General features: G+C 43.8%; 1 protein-coding gene across 1 annotated transcript; it reads left to right on the forward strand.

Annotated features, from left to right (window-relative positions):
* Positions 1-655: 655 nt before the first annotated feature.
* Positions 656-16,059, forward strand: LOC139327035 (microtubule-actin cross-linking factor 1, isoforms 1/2/3/4/5-like; the record flags this gene model as incomplete). The annotated part of the gene is made up of 6 exons (XM_070956715.1): positions 656-791; positions 4,325-9,508; positions 10,280-10,429; positions 12,014-12,229; positions 14,341-14,490; positions 15,865-16,059. Coding segments are annotated over 6 exons (6,031 nt in total), but the record flags the coding sequence as incomplete, so codon positions are not given.
* Between the last annotated feature and the right edge of the window lie 3,369 nt (positions 16,060-19,428).

Here is a 19,428-nt window from a genome sequence, read left to right on the forward strand (position 1 = left end):
CTTCAGAAACATAATGGAATAAGATCAAGTTTGGAAATGGACCATTTCTGGCCAGGAAAAAGAAAATCCTGAAAAATGTCCCCTAGAAGATCCTGATGGAGGAGAGGCACTGAGGGCTTTAGGCCACTCCATTCTTAAGGCCTCTCCAGGATATCTGCATGAGTGATAAAACAAGTCACGATGGTGTTTGCATTGATGCAGTCAACATACATAAAAGCCTTATGGAATTTTGATCTTGACTTCTTTTTATCATAGTATTTCTAATGGATTTTTATTCCATTTGGAGGCCTCCAAAAGATCTTGATGATGGTGGTAGTGGACCACTTAAAGAAAAAGGCTGGGCATTGCTGCCTTTGTAAATTATTCCATCTTCCTATATCCCAGTCACATCTTGGATATAGGAAGTGGTATCAATGTTGACATATTAAATAAACACCTATTGTCAATTATTCCTGCTAATAGAGTACAGTATTATACTAGCCACCCACCATTCACACCTGAGGCCTCAGAAAAGTGTGGTTCACTGATGTTCAAGGGGTTTGGCCAGGATGACCATTTGCATGGGCAACTTTGTGTATGGGAATGCAGAATCTCCATCAGCTGCTGCCCACTGGCTCTGTTTCTGTTCCAATCTGTCTTTCTTCCCATGCTGCAGACTTTCTGACCAGGAGAAGGTGCAAATTTCAGTCCAGCTGGATGCGCTCAAAGAAACTTATGACCAGCTCTGCTGTGATTCCACAGAACAGCTTCAGCAGCTGCAGAGACACATGGCTCAGGAGATGGCACATAAGGTAGCTGTTTTCCCATTGCCTTTATTTTCCACATTTCTGCCATTCTTTCCCCAGCGGTAGAAGAGACGGTTCATGCTTAGAAACATCCTGCAAAACTCTGAAAGTTCATACAGGCAACCACCCATTTTTGTTCCACTCCATTACCAAACGAGGAGGAAGTCTCGGTCTGTATGGATTACGGGAACCAAGCTGAGAGGGTTGCTCTCTAGCAGGCTCTCTAGCAGCTAACAGTTAATAGATGGTAGACTAGGCCTGTCCCCTGAAGGGCTCCTCTCTTTCTTTCTTTCTTTCTTTCTTTCTTTCTTTCTTTCTTTCTTTCTTTCTTTCTTTCTTTCTTTCTTTCTCTCTCTCTCTCTCTCTCTCTCTCTCTCTTCTTTCTTTCTTTCTTTCTTTCTTTCTCTCTCTCTCTCTCTCTCTCTCTCTCTCTCTCTCTCTCTCTCTCTCTCTTTCTTTCTTTCTTTCTTTCTTTCTTTCTTTCTCAAAGAGGATGAGTAGTTTTGTGCTTCCTCCAGTAATATTTCTCTCATGCAGTTATGAAAAGCTTATCAAGGTTGGCCTCTCACCTTATCACCATCCATTCTTTGAAAATAAGTACAGCTTATATAAAAAACATGGGGTAGGAAATGTCCAGGTCTGCTTCCATCTTATTATCAGTCCCTCTCCTGCATTTGGCTGCTTCTGCAAGAGAAGAAGCTGATAAGACACCTGAGGAGGAGCCCTTAGCAGATCCTGTGTAGAAGAGACAGTGAAGGTGGAGGGGAGGGTTGTTCAGGAAATGGAGAACAAAAGGTGAACGTCACAGAAATAACCCAGATGACCTACAAAGCAGGGTTAAGAGCTTGGCTGAAATAGGATTTATGCTTGTAATCCCAAAAGAGCAAGGAGAAAGAATTTTTCTCTTCCCTCTCGAGTAGCCCATGGAAAGACTATACATGGCCAATTCACAGCCTATGATACTCTCCAATTATAAATGTGTCAGTGGTCAAAAATGGTCAAAACATTTCTTCTTTCAGTCCTGTTCTTCTGCAGCCTTCTGCTACCTCTTATACCCTTGGCCAATTGTCTGAGCATCCTTTCCATCTTTGTTACTGCTTTGTTCATAAGTCCTATCTGAATATATCTGTATATCATTGTATATAAATGTGATATTCATGTGTCCAATGCAACCTGTATATCTGTGTGGAATTGTGTTTTTAATGCTTGCAGGATCCCTCTACTCTGAAGCATTGTAAACCAAATCAGCCAAGCAGATAGATGTCAGTTTTTTTATTTGGGCATACCCGCTGCAGAAAAAGGGGCGCCGTTTTAAATCATAGTATCACAGCAGGTGCCATCAGAAAATCACAAAATCATCAGAGGGCTCTTCTCCCAAGTGTTTTAACCACTGAATTTGGGGTTCTTTTGTCACAGCCTAGAAAAGCTTCCTTATTTCTTCCTGTCCACTGTGATCCCTCTTAGGAACCAGCATCCCTTTATAATTCTGGATGCTTGATGTGGAACACGTTGTCATTGGTTCTGGGGAAATGGAGGGAGGGAGAGGAATCTGAAAGGTATTTTTCAATTTCATGTGAGAATAAGACTAAAGTTCTGAAGTTTGGTTTGGGTGCTTCACAGTTGCATGGAACCTCTTACACATTTCTGCTTGTGGAAAATCTCCAACCCTTGGGGGACAGAAGGATTGTTCAAGTTTTAAGGCAATGGGTGGAGCAGACAGAGCTGCACATCCAAAACACCAAAACTAGCAGAAGCCTCTGCATTGAGCATGATGATGTGTCCCTATTGTTTTCTGTTTCGTGTTTATTTACTATTCAGAATAACTACCATCCTTGTTCACAATTTTCTGTTGTTGTTTTTGAAAAACTAACCTTCCTGGAGTTTGCACCAAAAATCTCAGTCTAGAAATGTGGGGCAGTTGTGTGGGTTGGGCTCTGTGTGGGTGTTCTTTCTACTTTTGTGCAAAACAAACAGTCGCATGCCGGACGCTAACCCCCAGCTTTTACACTGTGTGCGCCATACGGCTGAGCTGCTACCTAAAGGCTCTGTCTTTAACTGCTCACGGCAAAGCCCCCAACTCGGGTAAGTAAGAAGCCTTTTGACGCCCCTCCTTCTCTTTCCTTCTTGTTTTAATATCTGGCTGTGCATGTCTGGAGTCGTGGCTGTGGTGATAGCAGGCTTGGAAGGCCTTTGCAGTTGAACTGCCATCCTGCCTTGCTTGGCCCAGGGAGCAGGAGAAGGTCACAGGGTGCAGTTCTGGGTTTAACAGAAGAATCTCTTGGCAGAAGAATGCTCCACAACTTTCTCACCTGTGGACCTGTAGTCTTGATGGTCCAAAACGCCCAAGATGTAAAGATTCATAGATTCTCTTCCTCTCTTCAGTTAATGCTGACCTGCTAGACCGAGAAAACACAGCATTTCCATGACAGGCATCAATTGTGTGTCGTAGTGGCAGGGAGGCTATCAGCTTAAACTGCAGCTTTGTCATTTGGATCACTTTGTAGAATTGTATTTGCAGGGAATTAGGCCCAATTCCCATGTGATTGAAAAGCATTTCTTCACAGTTGTGCTTGCAGGGGAAGATGGTTAATGGTAAGCAGGTAATTTGGTCCTCCAAGGGCAAACCACATGTGCTTATTTACTATATTTAACATGCGGCTTCATTGTCCCTTGGAATTGGGCGGCTCATAAATTCAAATAAAATACTTTGTACAACTCAAGAGACAGTACAAAATGCTCCCTCTTCCCCATGACTACAAGAAACCTGTCAGGTAAGTTGGGCTGAGCATGAGGGATAGTGCCAAAAGAAGGACTAGATCTTATGATCTCTTGGTTTCTAGCCCAGCTCTTTCCAGTGCTTCAAAATAACTTCTTCCAAATATCATGCAATTTAGATTTTTCCACGTTAACTTTAGAAGAACTGCAGTGCCTTGAAATTAAGAAAGTCATGTTTGGATAGTAGAAAGCACTTGGTTGCATCCCTTCCTCTAGGCTGCCACTCCCAAACCAGTCAAAGGGATGTTGTGAAACTGCAAAGCAAAAAGGGGACCTGTTGCCTCTTTAGGGAACTTCATGCTTTCTCCTGCTCCCTTTCCTTGGGTCCACATGGGTGAGCTGTGTTGTGGTCCTTCTGTGCTTCCTGTCTCCTCCTTTGAATAAAGGGGACTATGAGGAGTGCATGACTGTGGTTCTTAGTATGCTTCTCTCTCCTTTTCTGTCTTTTTCCCCTGGGGAAAGTGGCTGCAAGGATGCTCCTGCTGCTTTGCTGCTCTTGCTGGGTGCCCAAAATGTCTCAGTAGTGCCTCACCTGTCTGGCTAGATTGAGCTCCAGACTGTAAACAATTTGCAAGATCAAAATTGTTCCCACGTTATGTCATACAATGTATACATTACCAACCTAATTAAAATCTGCTCTCTAGATCAGTATTCACTACGCTTTAGTTGACTGAGACATCTTGGACTGGGATGCATTTATAGGTTCACTATTATTGTGATTCTGATTTTTTTTTCTCTTTCCTCTCCCTGCTCCTCTGCCCCAGGGAAATGAGGCTATTGCTGGAGTGCTAGATCTTGGCACAATGGAAGTCTTCTCTATTTCTGACGCCATGCAACAAGGTCTCCTAGACCAAGAAACAGGCCTTCTCCTCTTGGAAGCTCAGGTGATCACAGATGGTCTGATGGTTCCCAATGCCAGGGAAAAGCTCTCACTGGCAGAAGGCCCAACAACAGACATAATAAATGGCAAGATCTACCAACGTTTAGAGGAAATGCAGGAAGCTGTCCAACTGATCAAGAACATGCAACTCAAAGGTAGCCCGTTTCATCCTGTTGTTGCTGCCATCGAAAATGGAATCATCAGTGAAAATACTGGGCTAAAAATAGCACAAATACAGCTTCTCACTGGGAACTTTATAGATCCTTCCAACCATGAGCAAATTGGTTTAGAAGATGCTCTTCAAAAAGGCATCATTACCAATCATTTTCATGAGATGTTGGTATCTTGCTTGAAATCTTGTGAGGAGGCTTTGACTGACCCAAATTCAGCTGAGAAAATTAGCTTCAATGACCTGATGCAGCAGTGTGTCCCTCACCAGGAGACAGGGCTGAAATTGCTCCCAATAAAACAGGTGTCAGGTGGGATGGTGAGCTTCCAGTCAGGCCAAGAAGCAAGCATCCTCTGTGCAGTTCCTGAAGGACTGGTAGAAAAGGAAATGACAATGGAATTACTAGAAGCCCATCTCTTTGCTGGTGGCCTTGAGGACCCCAAAAGCGATTGCCAGTTAACTGTGGAGGAAGCTGTAAGACATAATTTAATTAAACAAAAACTGGCTTGTGATCTTCTGGTCAGACAACTGCAGACCGGTGGCATCATAGATACCCTTACTGGAGAGAGACTTTCACTACAGAAAGCGATAGAGGGAGGCCTGGTGACATCAAGGCTTGCAGTGATGATCCTGGAATCCCTTCATTCCTTTATAGGACTTGTGAGGCCTGAGTCAGGAGAGATTGTGCCTGTTATGGATTCTCTGGAGCAAGGTATCCTAACTTCTGAACTGGCTGATAAAATTTTAAGAGGCAGGCAAAACATCAAAGCACTTTTTAAAGCAGAGACTAATGAAATCCTTCCATGGAAGAAAGCTGTTGATTGTGGAATCCTGAATAAAGATGTTGCCAAAACATTAAAATCAACTTGCCTCCCTGACTTCATTCCAGAGATGCCCCTTTCTGGCCCTGCAAGCAGGTTCCAAAGGAGAAGCTCTTCCTCTGCTCAACCAGCAGATCACAGAGAACAAAACAAGGGTCCCTTAAGAAGCTGTGAAGAAAGGATGTTGCTCTATTTGATGACTCACAGCTATGTAAATATCCACAACGGTGAAAAATTGCTTCTGGTAGATAGAGAGTTAAATAGCCTGTCCGAAATCCTGGTGCCAGCAAAAGAAAATGGCTCTAGCATTGACCTCTTAGAAGCTAGCAAAATGCAGCCCCAAGAATGGTGTGAGGATGTTGGCAGGAATGCCGCAATTGAAGAAATTGGATTCCACAATGAAATAATTTTAGAGAAACTCAGGCTTAATTCATCTGCATCAGAAAACAAGCAGGAACAAAATCTGCAACCTCACATTTCTCTACCTAGCAAAAGAATTGAATTGGAAATTGGAGATATAAATGAATTTGTGAATGTGAAGGAACAAGAAATGGTAGCTGATTTTGCAGGAGACTTCAAAAGTGAGATGGATGACCCCAGAAGAGAGCAAGGTTTGATGATGATACAGAATAAGAGTCATATGGAGTTGCAAGAATGCAAGTCCAATTTTGAAACGGAAAGTAGGAATAAAGAAGTCAAGTGGGAAGAACCCAAGCTTGAAAAACAACTATCAGAAGAGGAAAAGATGACATTGGAAGAGCAAGAAAGAGAAATGGGAAAAAATGATGTCAGACAAATAGAGTTGAGTGTTGACAGTTTGGAAAAGATGGAAAAACCTCACATTTTAGAAAAAGAAGTAGTAGCAGTAGATAGGAGGCCAGAGGCTACCAACTGGTCAAGCATGGGAAAAGTGCAAAACGGATCAACAGATGGCCTTTTTATTCAAACCGAAGGGAAACCTGTAGATGGACATATTAAAAGGGAGCAGTTGGCCACAGACAAAAGAGTTGTTCCTAGCTATCAAAGTGCTAGTTCTCTATTGCCTAAACTATCTGCAGAAGACAGCACTCTGAATGTGTTGTTAAGGCAGCTGCAAGAAGGTGGCATAATTCATGAACAGACAGGGAAGAAAATGCTTCTGAATGAGGCCATTGCCTGCGGAGCTGTGCCCAGCCATACGGCCATTAAAGTGATGGGTGAGATGAAAATGTTTAGCGGCTTCTTTGATGCAGAGACCTCTGAGTCATTAACCACTGAAGAAGTAATCAGTGCAGGATTGATGGATGAGAACCTTCTCCAGAAAGTATTAGCTTCAGATCAAGCCATAAGTGGTATTATTGACCCATGGAACAAAAACATTTATTCCATTAAGGAGGCATCTGAGTTTGGGCTATTGGATAAAGAAACTGCTACCAGAATTCTGGAGGCACAAATAGTTACTGGAGGAATTGTTGATTTCAAGCGTGGCAAAAAAATGTCAGTCACTTTGGCTTCCAACCTTGGCCTGATACACAAATCCAGTCAAGAAAATCTTAAGAAGCTGGAGAAAGCATATAAGGGCAAATATGCTGAAGACACAATTAAAGAAAAACTCATTGCTCTGCAGGCTGAAATAGGAGGTATCTTGGATCCTAAAACTAATGAACCACTGACTGTTATTCAGGCTGTAAAAAGGGGACATCTGAGTGAGGAAAAAGCCTTTAGACTCCTAACTAAGCAGTTAGCCAACGGAGGCATCCTTCACCACAAGACTGGCATGAGACTTTGCGTAGAGGATGCTAGGGAACATGAATTGATCGATGAAAACCTCTATCAAGATCTCAAAAAGGCAGAAGACATATGCCTGCACCATTCCATTTCTCCTGAAATGAACAAAATTGTGTCCTTACCTCAAGCTATATCCCTTGGATTAATCAGTTCAGATTTTCAAAGAAAAGTTCAAGAAATACAAGCCTCAACTGGAAGCATATTTGATCCTGACTCTGGCCAGAAAATTACATTGAATGAAGCTGTTAAGAAAGGATTAATATCCAAACCAGTTATGGAACAAGCAGTAATCGCCTCTGAAATGAAGGAAGCTATTCTTTATCCAGGTAGCTGTAGATTGGTCCCACATTCAGAATTGGTCAGAAGGAGCAAAATTGACATTGAGTCAGGGCATAGATACCTAGAAGTTATTCCCTTTCAAGACATAAAAGATGAGGTGACTGGGAATGCATTGTTGTGTTCTCAGGCAGTTAAACTTGGCATAGTAGACCCCACGCTTGCTTTGAGGTTGCTGCAGGCTCAGGCAGACACAAATGGCATCCTGGAAACTTCTACTGGCCAAAGACTGTCCTTGGCATCTGCTCTGGAAAAAGAAGTTCTGGATGAAGATACAGCTAAAATCATTGCTATTAATCAGATTTTGACTGGAGGGATTGTTAGTGCTGAGAGTGGAAAGCGGTTAACCTTGAATGAGGCCACTGAAAAAGGCTTAATCACCCCCAAATTAGCCAGTGCAATTCAAGTACCTGATCCAGTCAGTAATAAATGTGGACATGACTTAGAAGAACATAAAGGCCCAGAGCCCCAAAGGTTGCTGCAAAATAATGCCTCAAAGCCTGAAACATTGGCCATTCATAAATATCGTAGTAGTGAAGAACAGATGAAGCCATCTGAAGCAGTGGACTCCAATACTTCTGCCAATGCTGGCATTGCTTCATTGAAAGCAGGTGGGAAGATGGAGAGAGATAAATCCATTCCCCCTTCCCCTTCTACTGTCTCAACTGCGGACAGCTCATTCAGTCAGTTTTTAGAGGAGAACAAACTGGCACCTGAGCTTGCCTTCATGTTGGACCCAGTTGAAGACCTGAGAGTAAAGACCCAGAAAAAAAATAGTAAAAAGAAAAATAAGTTGAGGAAGAAAGAACTTTTTAAAGGAAAGCTAGAAAGGCAAACAAGAAGTAATCAAGAAGCTGAAAAGATACTGGAAGGAACTTCCCCTGTGGACAGTAGCACGATTAACAGAGACCAGGAGCAAAAAGAAAAAGTGTTTCAGCCAGAAGAAAGTGCTTGTTTATCCCTTGGCCTTGAAATAGCCAATAGAACCCTGTACGTAGAATCTGTAGAGGGTCAGGCATCCAAAGAACTCAGTTCTGTAATTCAACAACAGAAAGAAGACGATGATATACATTTCCAAGGCTCTACCAAGATTGTGTCCAACAAGCAGGCTGATAACAAATTGCTTAGGGATGCAAAAATGGAGCTACCAAGTCAAGGTTCAGAATTAAAAGCTCATGAACTCAGCACTTTGGAAAGTGTTGACTCAAAAACCATTAAGAAGAAGAAAGCAAAAAAGATTAAGAAACAAAGCGCTCCCTCATCAAATTCCAGGGACACCACCATGACAAGAATCAAGGTGGAGTTAATCCCTAGCGCTGCAGAATCTTTGCAGGAAAATCCATCTGGTGGGGTAACAAGCCCACTTAAACGAGGTGGAGTTAAAAGTCAGGACCATCAGGTAGACAGGAAAGAGAAGCAACATGTTGGAGTTGAAGAGAGCCTTGCCCAAAAGAGAGATGCACCAGAAGAGGTTTGTGTACAAAAGGCAAGACTTTACAGAGATTCTTCGACAGATACCATAGAAGAACAAATATTGCTTAAAAAAAAGGAAAAATCTTTTAGCTCAGAAGAGCAGGTACCCAAGTATACACAATCTTTTGAGTCTTCTGAGTCAAAATTAGAAGATCTTCAGAACAGAAAAAATTTAGAGGACAAGTTAAGTTCTTACTCCTCCGTGACATCATTCATACAAGAAGGGGTCAAAGAAGTACTTGGAAAAGATGAAAACATTGATCATAAAGAGCTGTCCATGTCTTCAGAAGCAGAAAAGTCGAGGCAAGAAAGTGACATTATTGGACCAGAGGGACAAATGCTACAAGACAAGGAGTTTCCAGAAAGCAAAAAGTATTATTCTGAAAAGTTATGCATGCAGCAGGAATCAGAAGAAATCAGAGAAGTCGGGAATGTTGATGATTCTTCCTGCATGGTTGAGAATACAGAAGAAAAATGTCAAGATGCTTCCATATCTACCAAGGTAGGTAGTTTAAATCTTATGGCTGCTCATGCATATCTTGTGTTAACTAGACAACTAGTGTATTTATGAAGACAACATAGATAACTAGTGAAAGTTGTCTGGAAGCCACTTTATACTGGTGAAGGGACCTGGCTTGAAACTGGGGAATGCTGAGTTCTAGACCTGCCTTAGGCACAAATGGGTGACCTTGGGCCAGTCCCTCTCTCACAACCCTAGGAAGCAGGCAATGGAAAACCACTTCTGAAATCTTGCCAAGAAAACTGCAGAAACAAATCCCATAGTCTTCTCCTTGAACTGTCAAGCTGAGAACTATACAGCTTTGTAGCTGCTTTATTGTATTACTTATTGGATCAAAATCCAGAGGGCAGTAACAAAGTTGTACACAGTCAATCAGTGTTGTAAATTATCTAGCATAAATGGTAACATCTGCACTAAAATGTTTAAATTGAACAATATTGCAGCTAAAAGCCTAGCCAGAACTTCATATGGCCAAATACAAAAACTAGTTTAATACAATGCTGGAATATTGCCAATTTGACGGGGACTGCTAAACATTTTTAGAAAAGGTTCTAAGAAGGTGAGGGCATTCCAGAGAAATGTTTGCTAGAGTTTTGAAAAATGACCATCAACTTAAAAAAATGTGATTGGAAGAAAAGAAACTTTGGTTTTTTTTAGAAAGAAGTAATAGTGTATAAATGTAACAAAGTCCAAGAGGAAAAGAGATGCTTCTCCGTCCATATCCCTCCTGCTCTTTCTTTCCTGCTCTTCCAGGCTCCATTTAGCAAATGGCTTTGCCTGAACTATGATGAAAGGCTGGTTGCGCTGCTCTCCAGAGTGCGGAGCATTGAGATGCGCATGCAGAGGGTTCAGCTGGCAGAGCTGAACCTCCAAGCGCTGCAGGAGCTGCTTCGCCAGGCTGAGGTAAGAAGCAGGCCCTGACCTCAGAAAAGCGTGCCCGAATCTCTTGCTCGGCTTGAGGACACCGCCGTGGGTCAACCCTACGGGGTTGTCCAGATCAGGAAACTGATTCCACAGGGTGGCTCTAGTAACAGAATTTGGCAACTCTGCCTGTGTTTTCCCTCCCCTTCTTCTTACACTCTAGAGCAGTGTTTCTCAACCTTGGTAGATTGAAGATGGGTGGACTTCAACTCCCAGAATCCCCCAGCCAGCAGCGCTGGCTGGGGGATTCTGGGAGTTGAAGTCCACCCATCTTCAAGCTTCCAAGGTTGAGAAACACTGCCCTAGAGAGTCATGGAGGAGCCAGCCCGAGCCTCTTCCTGGTGCTTTCTTCTTTCCCAGGGCTTAAGGAACGCCTTTGCCCTTGTTGGTTTTGGAATGGCTCTCAAACATTGCCCCCAAGGCCATCTTCATGGCTCTCTGCAGGCAGAACATCCAGAGGAAGGCTAGGCAGTCAACTGAGGCTGGGACTAGGAGCCGTGTTGGTTTGGGCCTGTAGCTGCTCCTGTGAGCACAAAACCGGGTTGGTTAAAGCAGGATGCCTTGCTTCAGTTTTCATTCTTCCTTTACTACCTCAGCGACTGGCAACAGGGGACCTAAGGAAAGCCAAGTGCTGTTCTGGGTAAAACAGCTTTGACCTGAAAGTTTATAACTCAGAGAAGAGACTCTGTTATTCCAGAGATGGAAGGATCCCTTGGCTCAAATTAGCAGCTTCCAAGCCCTGGAAATTCCCCCTGTGGATCCCAAGCCCTTTCCAACTCCCCCTTGCAGCCCAGTCCCCTCTGCCAGTTGCCAGTCTTTGGGATATACTGTATGTCTAAGACTAGAAAAATATGGTTCTGCCAAAAGCAGGTGAACTGGGCAGGTTAGGGATGTATCCTTGCCTCAGTTTCCAAATGGTTAACAGCTCTTCATGTCTGTCTGTCTTTCTTCCCTTCTCTTGCTTCCCAAGTTGCCTTTATGTGCTTGAGTCCTAACATCCACTGGGCCAAGAATGGGAAATGGGTGGACTTTATGGCTAATCACAAAGATGATGGACTTGGAGTTGCTCGTGGCTGAGTCCTGCTCTCGATGAATAAGGCTGGGAGAATGGAGTTGCTTCCTGCCTTGTTTGTGCATTTGGACTGGACTCTGGACACCCTTGGAGCACATTTATAAAGTGCTGTATTTGTAACCGTCTTTTTTCTCCCTTCTCCAAAAATAAAAGTTGTGGAGGGAAAGATATAAAAGCCACATTGTGCCTTCTGATTTTCACAGACCCCAGTTAAGAAGCACTCTTTTAAGCCCGGTCTCCTCTAATTACATTTAATTACACTTTAGCCATGGAAAGAGGAGCTTTGTGGGAAGCAAAACCTGAGGGGTTGGTTTATATAATCCAGCTGTTTGGCTCCAATTTAGCTTCATGCTCGGACAGGGAAGCCAGTGCCAGAGCTGTGAGTCTTCTACTCGGGCAGGGTCAGGGTGACCTGGAATGGGCAGACAGAGGTTTATTCCAGACTTGGAAAACATTTTGCTTTGCTTAGGCTAACAGCATCCTCTTCATCTTAGGCCTTGGATGGAGAACTGAAGGATCTGTCAGCGCCTGTGAATCAGGAACTGGACGCTGTGGAAGGGCTTGTGGCCAGCTCTCCTCAGGAGGTCCCTGAGCAATTACTGAGGGCTTTGGAGAAGGATGCCAAGAATCTTTTGAAGTCTTTCGGCTCCGTCAGTGATGTCTTGACTTCTTGGCTGCTAAACCTGCGCACTGCAACAGAAGCAGAAAAGGTATTGCCTTCTTTAAGGGCCAAACACATTCCTGGTGGGAACAATTTATCAAATGTAGGACAGTTCTGGCACTCAAACTCTCTAGAAAAAGGCTAGGTGAAAGTGAAAGATGATGGTTATTCCATGTGGTTTTTTTACTTCACGTGTGACACAGAGCAGTTGATCTGGGAATTTTTTTCCATAAACCAAAAGTGAACATTTGGAGCCCAACCTCATAAAGTCAGGTGGATTTTGGAGGCCCTGTTGCAATAAAATTTGCTGCAGTTTAGTTCATAAAGTAAGAAATGGCTGTTAAAGTACACTTCCTGCAGTAGAATACTGCTTCTGTTTTTCATACAAAGCATGTTGGTACAAGGAAATGGCATACATATATACTGAATGTGAGGTGGGCAGAACTTATCTGACATTTATTTATTGTCAAATAAATAAAGTACCTTTTTATATTATATAAAATTTATAAATAAATATATTACACACATACATGCATTCTCACACTAACCTGATACTGCAGCATTAATTACTGCATCATTTGGTTAGAAGAGAGGAGCTTTATTTTGAATTGGAAAAAAGATGGCTGACTGGAACCAATTCATTAATGGCTCCTGGGCTTCTCTGCTACTTGTTATTGCTGTGCTAAATGAAAGGTTCTCTTGTTTGCTGCCAGATGTTTTACCTCCATCCCAAAAGGGAGACATCTAGGCCTTTCCCCACTCTCATGGGATACAGCCTTTTCCTTTGTATCTGCGTGGTGTGGCATTTTCTCCCCTCCTCCCCATGCCCAGCCCAAATCATCCTTGGCTGCCCAGCGTCATAGTGGCACCTTCCTCCTAATTTCGGCACCATCCAGGAGTGCCTTCGAGCCATTCTGCCACCTGTGGTGGGGAAGTCGGGAGACCCCAAAGAGAGGTGGGGGAGGGATCAGCATGGGGCCAACAAAAGGCTTGCCCGGATGGTTTTCTACTGACTGGAGCTGGGTGAGGGACATGGCAGCTGAATGGTGGGAAGGTCTCTCTTGAGAGAAGGTCCAATTCTGTGAGGCAGTTGGAGCCTCAACTGCACGGGGCCTCTTCTTCCAACCGAATGCCCTCGTCTGATTTTATGAGGAGCTGCCTTTATTTGTGGGGGTCCATCCAAACACTGATTTCTTTTCTTCTGCCATACAAACTTCATTCATTCATTCATTCATTCATTCATTCATTCATTCATTCATTTATGTGTATCCCAGTGGTGAAATATAAAATTTGTTACTATTGGTTCTGTGGGCGTGGCTTGGTGGGGGGGTGTGTAATGTGACTGGGTGGGCGTGGCCAACTTTTTTTTTTTTTTTTTACTTTTAAAAGCATTTTTTCTACCACCTGGTGGTAAAAAAAAAGCTTTTAAAAGGCTCTGACGATCCTAGCTGAGCCGCGCGATCATCAGAGGCTTTTTTTTTTTTACTTGTAAAAGCATTTTTTTGGCGGAAGAAAAAAATGCTTTTAAAAGTTAAAAGAAAAAGCCTCTGACGATCGCATGGTTCAGCTGGGCATGGGGGTGGGCAGGGATTTTTGCTACCAGTTCTCCAAACCACCCGCCGCCATCACTACCGGATCAGGCGATCTGGTCCGAACCAGGAGCATTTCACCCCTGGTGTATCCCACTTTTATTATTTTTATAAATTACTCAAGGGCCAAACATATCCAACATGTCTTCTTCTTCTGTTTTCCCCACAACAACAACCCTGTGAGGTGGGTTGGGCTGAGAGGGAAGGACTGGCCCAAAGTCACCCATTTGGCTTTCATGACCAAGGCGGGATTTGAACTCATGGTCTGCCACTTTCTGGTTCCTTTCTGCCCATGTGGCAAAAGGTTTTTGAGAAAGGTACTCCTCTTTCTTCTTCCCTTGTTTTTCTGCACTTTCTTAGAACGTGAAGCTTTGTGGCAGTTCTTCTGTGAGGCTGCTTTCAAAAACAGTTCTGAGGGAAAGCCTCCCTTTGTGGCATTAATTTCATTTCAGAATTGTTCCATGTCTTGAAAGGGTGACTGTTTTTGCTAGATTTGATGCCTTTTGCTAACTTTGTTTTGCTTATGTGCTTACATATCGGTTTTAATTCTCTATTCTCTTTTTATTCTGAGGCTAAAATCCAAACTCGGCATGGCGAACTCCATGGCAAATTGCAAGGGCTGCTGAAGTGGGTGGCAGACACCACCCAGCAACTCAATGTCCTTGAATCCAATGCCAGGATTGAGGCCGGCAGCTGGACCCTCTACCTTCAGCGATACAAGGTAGCCATAGCAACAGCCACATTAAGGTTGTTTGCAAGAGAACAATGTAGTTTTGGGGACGGGTTAGGTGGGTAGGGAATAGGTGGAGGTGACATTTCATTAACCGTGCTCTCTTCATCTCTTGAGACCTCATTCTCTTGTGAGCTGTTTGAGCTTGCAAAATATCACAAAATGCTGAAGGCAGCTTTTGGAACTAAGGCGCATGGCTCTTCTAGCATTGCACAGGACAGGCATTGACCTCCCGGATGCCCTTGGAGGGTCTGGTGGGAGATGCTTCCCAGGGGAAGGCCACAGGCCTTTGGCTGCTGGCACCCAATGGCCAGAAGTAACTTTCCAGGCAAAAAGTTACGTTTTTTTGTGCCAGTTTCCTTGTTCTTCTCCACAAAACTTGAACTCATCCAGGTCTGTGTTCTCCCTTGGATGAACCTCTCCCCTCTTCTGGCAACTGCGGCTTTTGGCCTGTTAGTGAGAGGGGGTGAGGGATGGACGAATGATGGCAACTTATCATCCATGTGTTTAAATTTATAAAGATTGCTTTGGGCCAGAACCCATTATAATCTGCAGTGATATGTTTGGGCTGTAACCATCTATGGTGATGAATTCTGCAGGCTCTTGATATGGGGATTGAGAAAAAGTTTCCTTTCAAGAATTTGATAATGGATGCTGGATTTGTTCCCCTTCCTCCCGAGACAGAGACATTTATGGTACGGCTTTCATGAAAAGAGGGAGTCCCCTGTTTCAACCAAATACTGTTAGACATGGCTTACTTCCCTGAACTGTGAAAAGAGATCCAGAGCAATGCAGCAAGTTAGGGCTTAGTTTCCTTTGGGTAAAAGAGAGCAGCACTGGATCCCATTTTATTAAGGGCTGCTGGTTTTTTTTCTTTCTCCTGGTGGCAGAGAAAGGATTGAAAGCTATAAGAAGTTAGCTTTTAATTAGCTACAACTGAAATGTGGTTTGAATACAGGACTGTGCCATTAAAATGTTTAGTCTTATGGCAGGGAAAACATCTCCAGTGCACTTGCAGATATGGTGGTGCTCTAAAAAAGGCATGGCTAATTCACGATATATGTATCCTAATTGATGTAATTGAGCTCTGGATGATGTCACTGAAGACCCTGCCCTGTGGTACACACTACCTTGATGATTTCCAAGGAAACAAACTCTTGGAGCCTAACAGATCAGGGATGTTAGTTTGTTGTTGGCCAGAGACAGAATGCAGTGGAAGCTGACTTTCAGAACAAAAAGAAATCCAATGAACCGAACCTCAGATGATGCCATAATGTGGTTTTTTCCAGTTGAGTAATTTCTGCCCAGCCTCAGCATAATTTGCCCTGCTAACAGTTTCTCTTTCTGTTCTCTTGATATGGCCAGGAACTGGCAAAGCCCCTCACAGAGACTAAAACTCAACTTGATGAGATGGCCTTGAATATCGAGTTCTTCGTTTCTGAGCATCTGCAAGACTTGAACGCTGAGCAAAGCGAGCAGTTGCTGAGGCTGCTGAGTGACCTGCAGAGGTCTTTTGGGGAGTTGTCCGAGAGAGTGACCACCCACACTGAGGTCCTGCAGGTCTGTCTCCAGCCAGTAGAGCTGATGGAGGAGATGATGGGGTGGACTGCCCTCTTCTGGGCTGCCTTGTCCTTGACAAGGAACAGTGTGGTTGTGGTTGTGTGTGCATGTCTGGCTTTTACCCTTGACGAAGCAGTGGTGCGCCTGCTGGGCTTTGCAAAACCTTTAGGGTAGTCTCATTCAGAGCATTGAATGAGTTCAGGACAAAAAGGACTCCTTCTCTTGGCACTGCTGATCAAGAAGTGCTGATGAATAGAACTGTCCTGGGCAAGGAAGACAAGCAGAATGTCTAGAGCAGGGGTATAAACTCACATTGTCATGGCGTCGTCACATGACATATCGGAACTTTTTCCCCCTTCGCTAAATCGGGCATGGGCATGGCCAGCAGGTGACGCATCCGGCCCATGGGCCAGGAGTTTGACAGCCTTAGTCTAGAGGGCTGGGAGGAGAGACAGGCAGGCAAGGGAGGTCACAACAGATAGAGCGTGACTCCAAGATTAGCCAGAGTCTTTGCAAAATGCCAATGCAGTTGTAGGCAACATCAACAGAGCAATAACATCAAAATCACGAGAAGTGTTAGTACCACTTTATGCTGTCTTGGTGAGACCACACTTGGAATACTGTCTACAGTTCTGTTCACCACAATACAAAACCAATGTGGAGACCCTAGAAAGAATGCAGAGACGAACAACAAAGGTGATCAAGAGACTGGAGGTTAAAACATATGAAGAACGGTTGCAAGAATTGGGTATATCTAGTCTAGTGAAAAGAAGGAGATGATAGCAGTGTTCCAATACTTGAGGGGCTGCCACAAAGAAGAGGGGGTTGACCTCTTCTCCAAAGGACCAGAAGGCAGGACAAGAAGCAACAGATGGAAACTTATGAAGGAGAGATCCAACCTAGAATTAAGGAAAAATTTCCCAACAGTGAGAACGATTAACCAGTGGAATGGCTTGCCTTCAGAGGTTGTGGGTGCAGGTTTTTAAGGAGAGACTGGACAGTCATTTGTCCAGAATGGACAAATGGGGTCTCCTGCTTGAGCAGGGGGTTGGGCTGGAAGACCTCCAAAGTTCCTTCCAACTTCGTTACTCCATTCTGTATCCAAGGACAAAATCAACCCATCAGTCTGGACTGGCATTTCTTACCTGTTGTCTGGCAGATCGAAAAAGGATATGGGTGCTTTTCTGAAACTTTGGCCCTCTTATGACCTGTGTCAAGGACAGATGGACAGGGACATTCCCAGTTCAAAAACATAAAGGAACTAAAATCAATACTTTCTGTTGTTATGCTGCCAATCTGAACAGTTTGGAATCAACAGATGAAAATCAGCTCTGGAGACTCATCAGATCAGATTAACAGAGTTGGAAGGGACCTTATAGGTCATCTAGTCCAACCCCCTGCTCAAGCAGGAGACCCTATACCATTTCTGACAAACGGCAGTCCAATCTTTTCTTGAAAGTTTTCATATGTTTTAGTCTCCAGTCCCCTCATTATCCTGGTTGCTTTTCTTTTTCTAGAGTCTCAACATCTTTTTTTATAGTGTGGTGACCAAAACTGGATGCAGTACTCTACTCCACCAAGTTTTATACTTTAAAACTCCACCACACTTTATACCTCTTTTGGGGCTATCACAATTTCTTCCCAAGCCCCCCAAAGTTACATTAATGCTGTTACTCTATTGTTGGTTTCCCCTTGCTGTCATTTAAGTTGGCTTTCAAACACAGACAAATAAATCTGTCTCCCATTTCATTTTGTTTGAATGTCTGAATAGCCTGCACTTTGTTCTTTTTGAGATTACAAACAGCAGGAGTTGGACAACCATTTGTCTGAAATGTTATAGGGCACTGATGGCTAACCTTTTTGCCGTCAGTTGGCAAAAGCGGGGGGTCGCGCGGGGGGGTCGCACACGTGCACGTGCATGCCCATACCCATAATTCAATGTGCCCCGTCCCCCCACTCCCCCCACTTTTGGCGCGTGATGGCCCGGTGGGCCCAGTAGGCCCGGTTTTTTGCCCTCCCCAGGCTCCAGAGGCTTTCTAGGAGCCTGGGGAGGGAAAAAAACGACCTCCCCCTCCCCGGAGGCCCGCCAGAAGCCGGAAATGGCCCGTTTCCCGACTTCCAGTGGGACCGGAAGGCCTGTTTTTCACCCTCCCCAGGCTCCAGAGGCTTTCTAGGAGCCTGGGGAGGGTGAAAACGGCCCTCCCCCCCATCCCGGAGGCTGGAAACTGCCCGTTTCCTGACTTCCGGTGGGATCAGAAGGTCCGTTTTTCACCCTCCCCAGGCTCCAGAGGCTTTCTGGAGAGGATGAAAACAGAGGCCCTCCAGAGGCCGGAAAAAGCCCATTTTCTGACTTCCGCTGGAGCTGAACCAGGACAACACTTGCGTGCCCACAGATATGGCTCTGTGTGCCACCTGTGACACACGTGCCACAGGTTCACCATCACGGGTATAGGGTTTCCTGCTTGAGCAGAGGTTGGACTAGAAGATCTTCAAGGACCCTTCCCATTCTATTATTCTGTTATTCCAAAATGCAAAAGCATGAGAGTAACAGTCACTCTTTGGGTTGTCATTTAAATGTGGTGGAATTTGTACATAATGTACATTAGCATAAGCTCCTCTAATTTATTACATATAAAAACATTACATATGAAACAATCCTTAAAGGTAGCTGACCTAGATTAGGTGTCCCCAAACTTTTCAGGTTGGTGGGCACTTTATGGATTTGAGAGCAGATCATTGAAGAAGATTTCTTCCAGTTAAAGTATTGGATTTTGCTCCAAAAGCAGATCTTTGAGTTTTCTCTACTGAAAAATTTATGCACTGAAATAATTTAAAATTCAGTGTACCAAAATTCACTAAATGATTATAGTGCAATTATTGCTTAGACACAAATCTCCAAATAAACTAGAAAATACTTTATTGAAATATCTGCAAATATTTAAAATTAACCCAGCAATGTGCTTGTTCTTATACAATACGGCTTCTGTTGTTGGAAAATATGAAAATAACTATTTTTTTCTTTTAAAGACAGCATGCATCCTCAGACATTTTCTGAAAATTTTAATTCCAGTGCTTAAATTGCCTAACTTTATTAATGATTCTCTGAAAAAAATAAAAAAATAGTAGCACAAAATCTTAAGCCAACATCCCTGTTTCAGTGGGGGCACAGATGCCTGGGTTCCTCTCCTTGCTAGAGAGAAGCGGGGCAGGGATGGTTAGGTTTTTAAATTAATTGTGGGGTGTGTGTGTGTATATGTGTGTGTGTGCGCATGCATACATGCATGGAGGGGATGTGGGGGGAATTTCATTCCCAATCTGAGGGAGAAGGTAACTTTTGCAAAGGCTGCAGTTGGAGAGGGAAGAGGGAAT

Source organism: Pituophis catenifer, unplaced genomic scaffold (assembly GCF_029215685.1).
Source record: "Pituophis catenifer annectens isolate HBS135680 unplaced genomic scaffold, rPitCat1.0.hap2 SCAF_590, whole genome shotgun sequence".
Taxonomy (NCBI): domain Eukaryota; kingdom Metazoa; phylum Chordata; class Lepidosauria; order Squamata; family Colubridae; genus Pituophis; species Pituophis catenifer.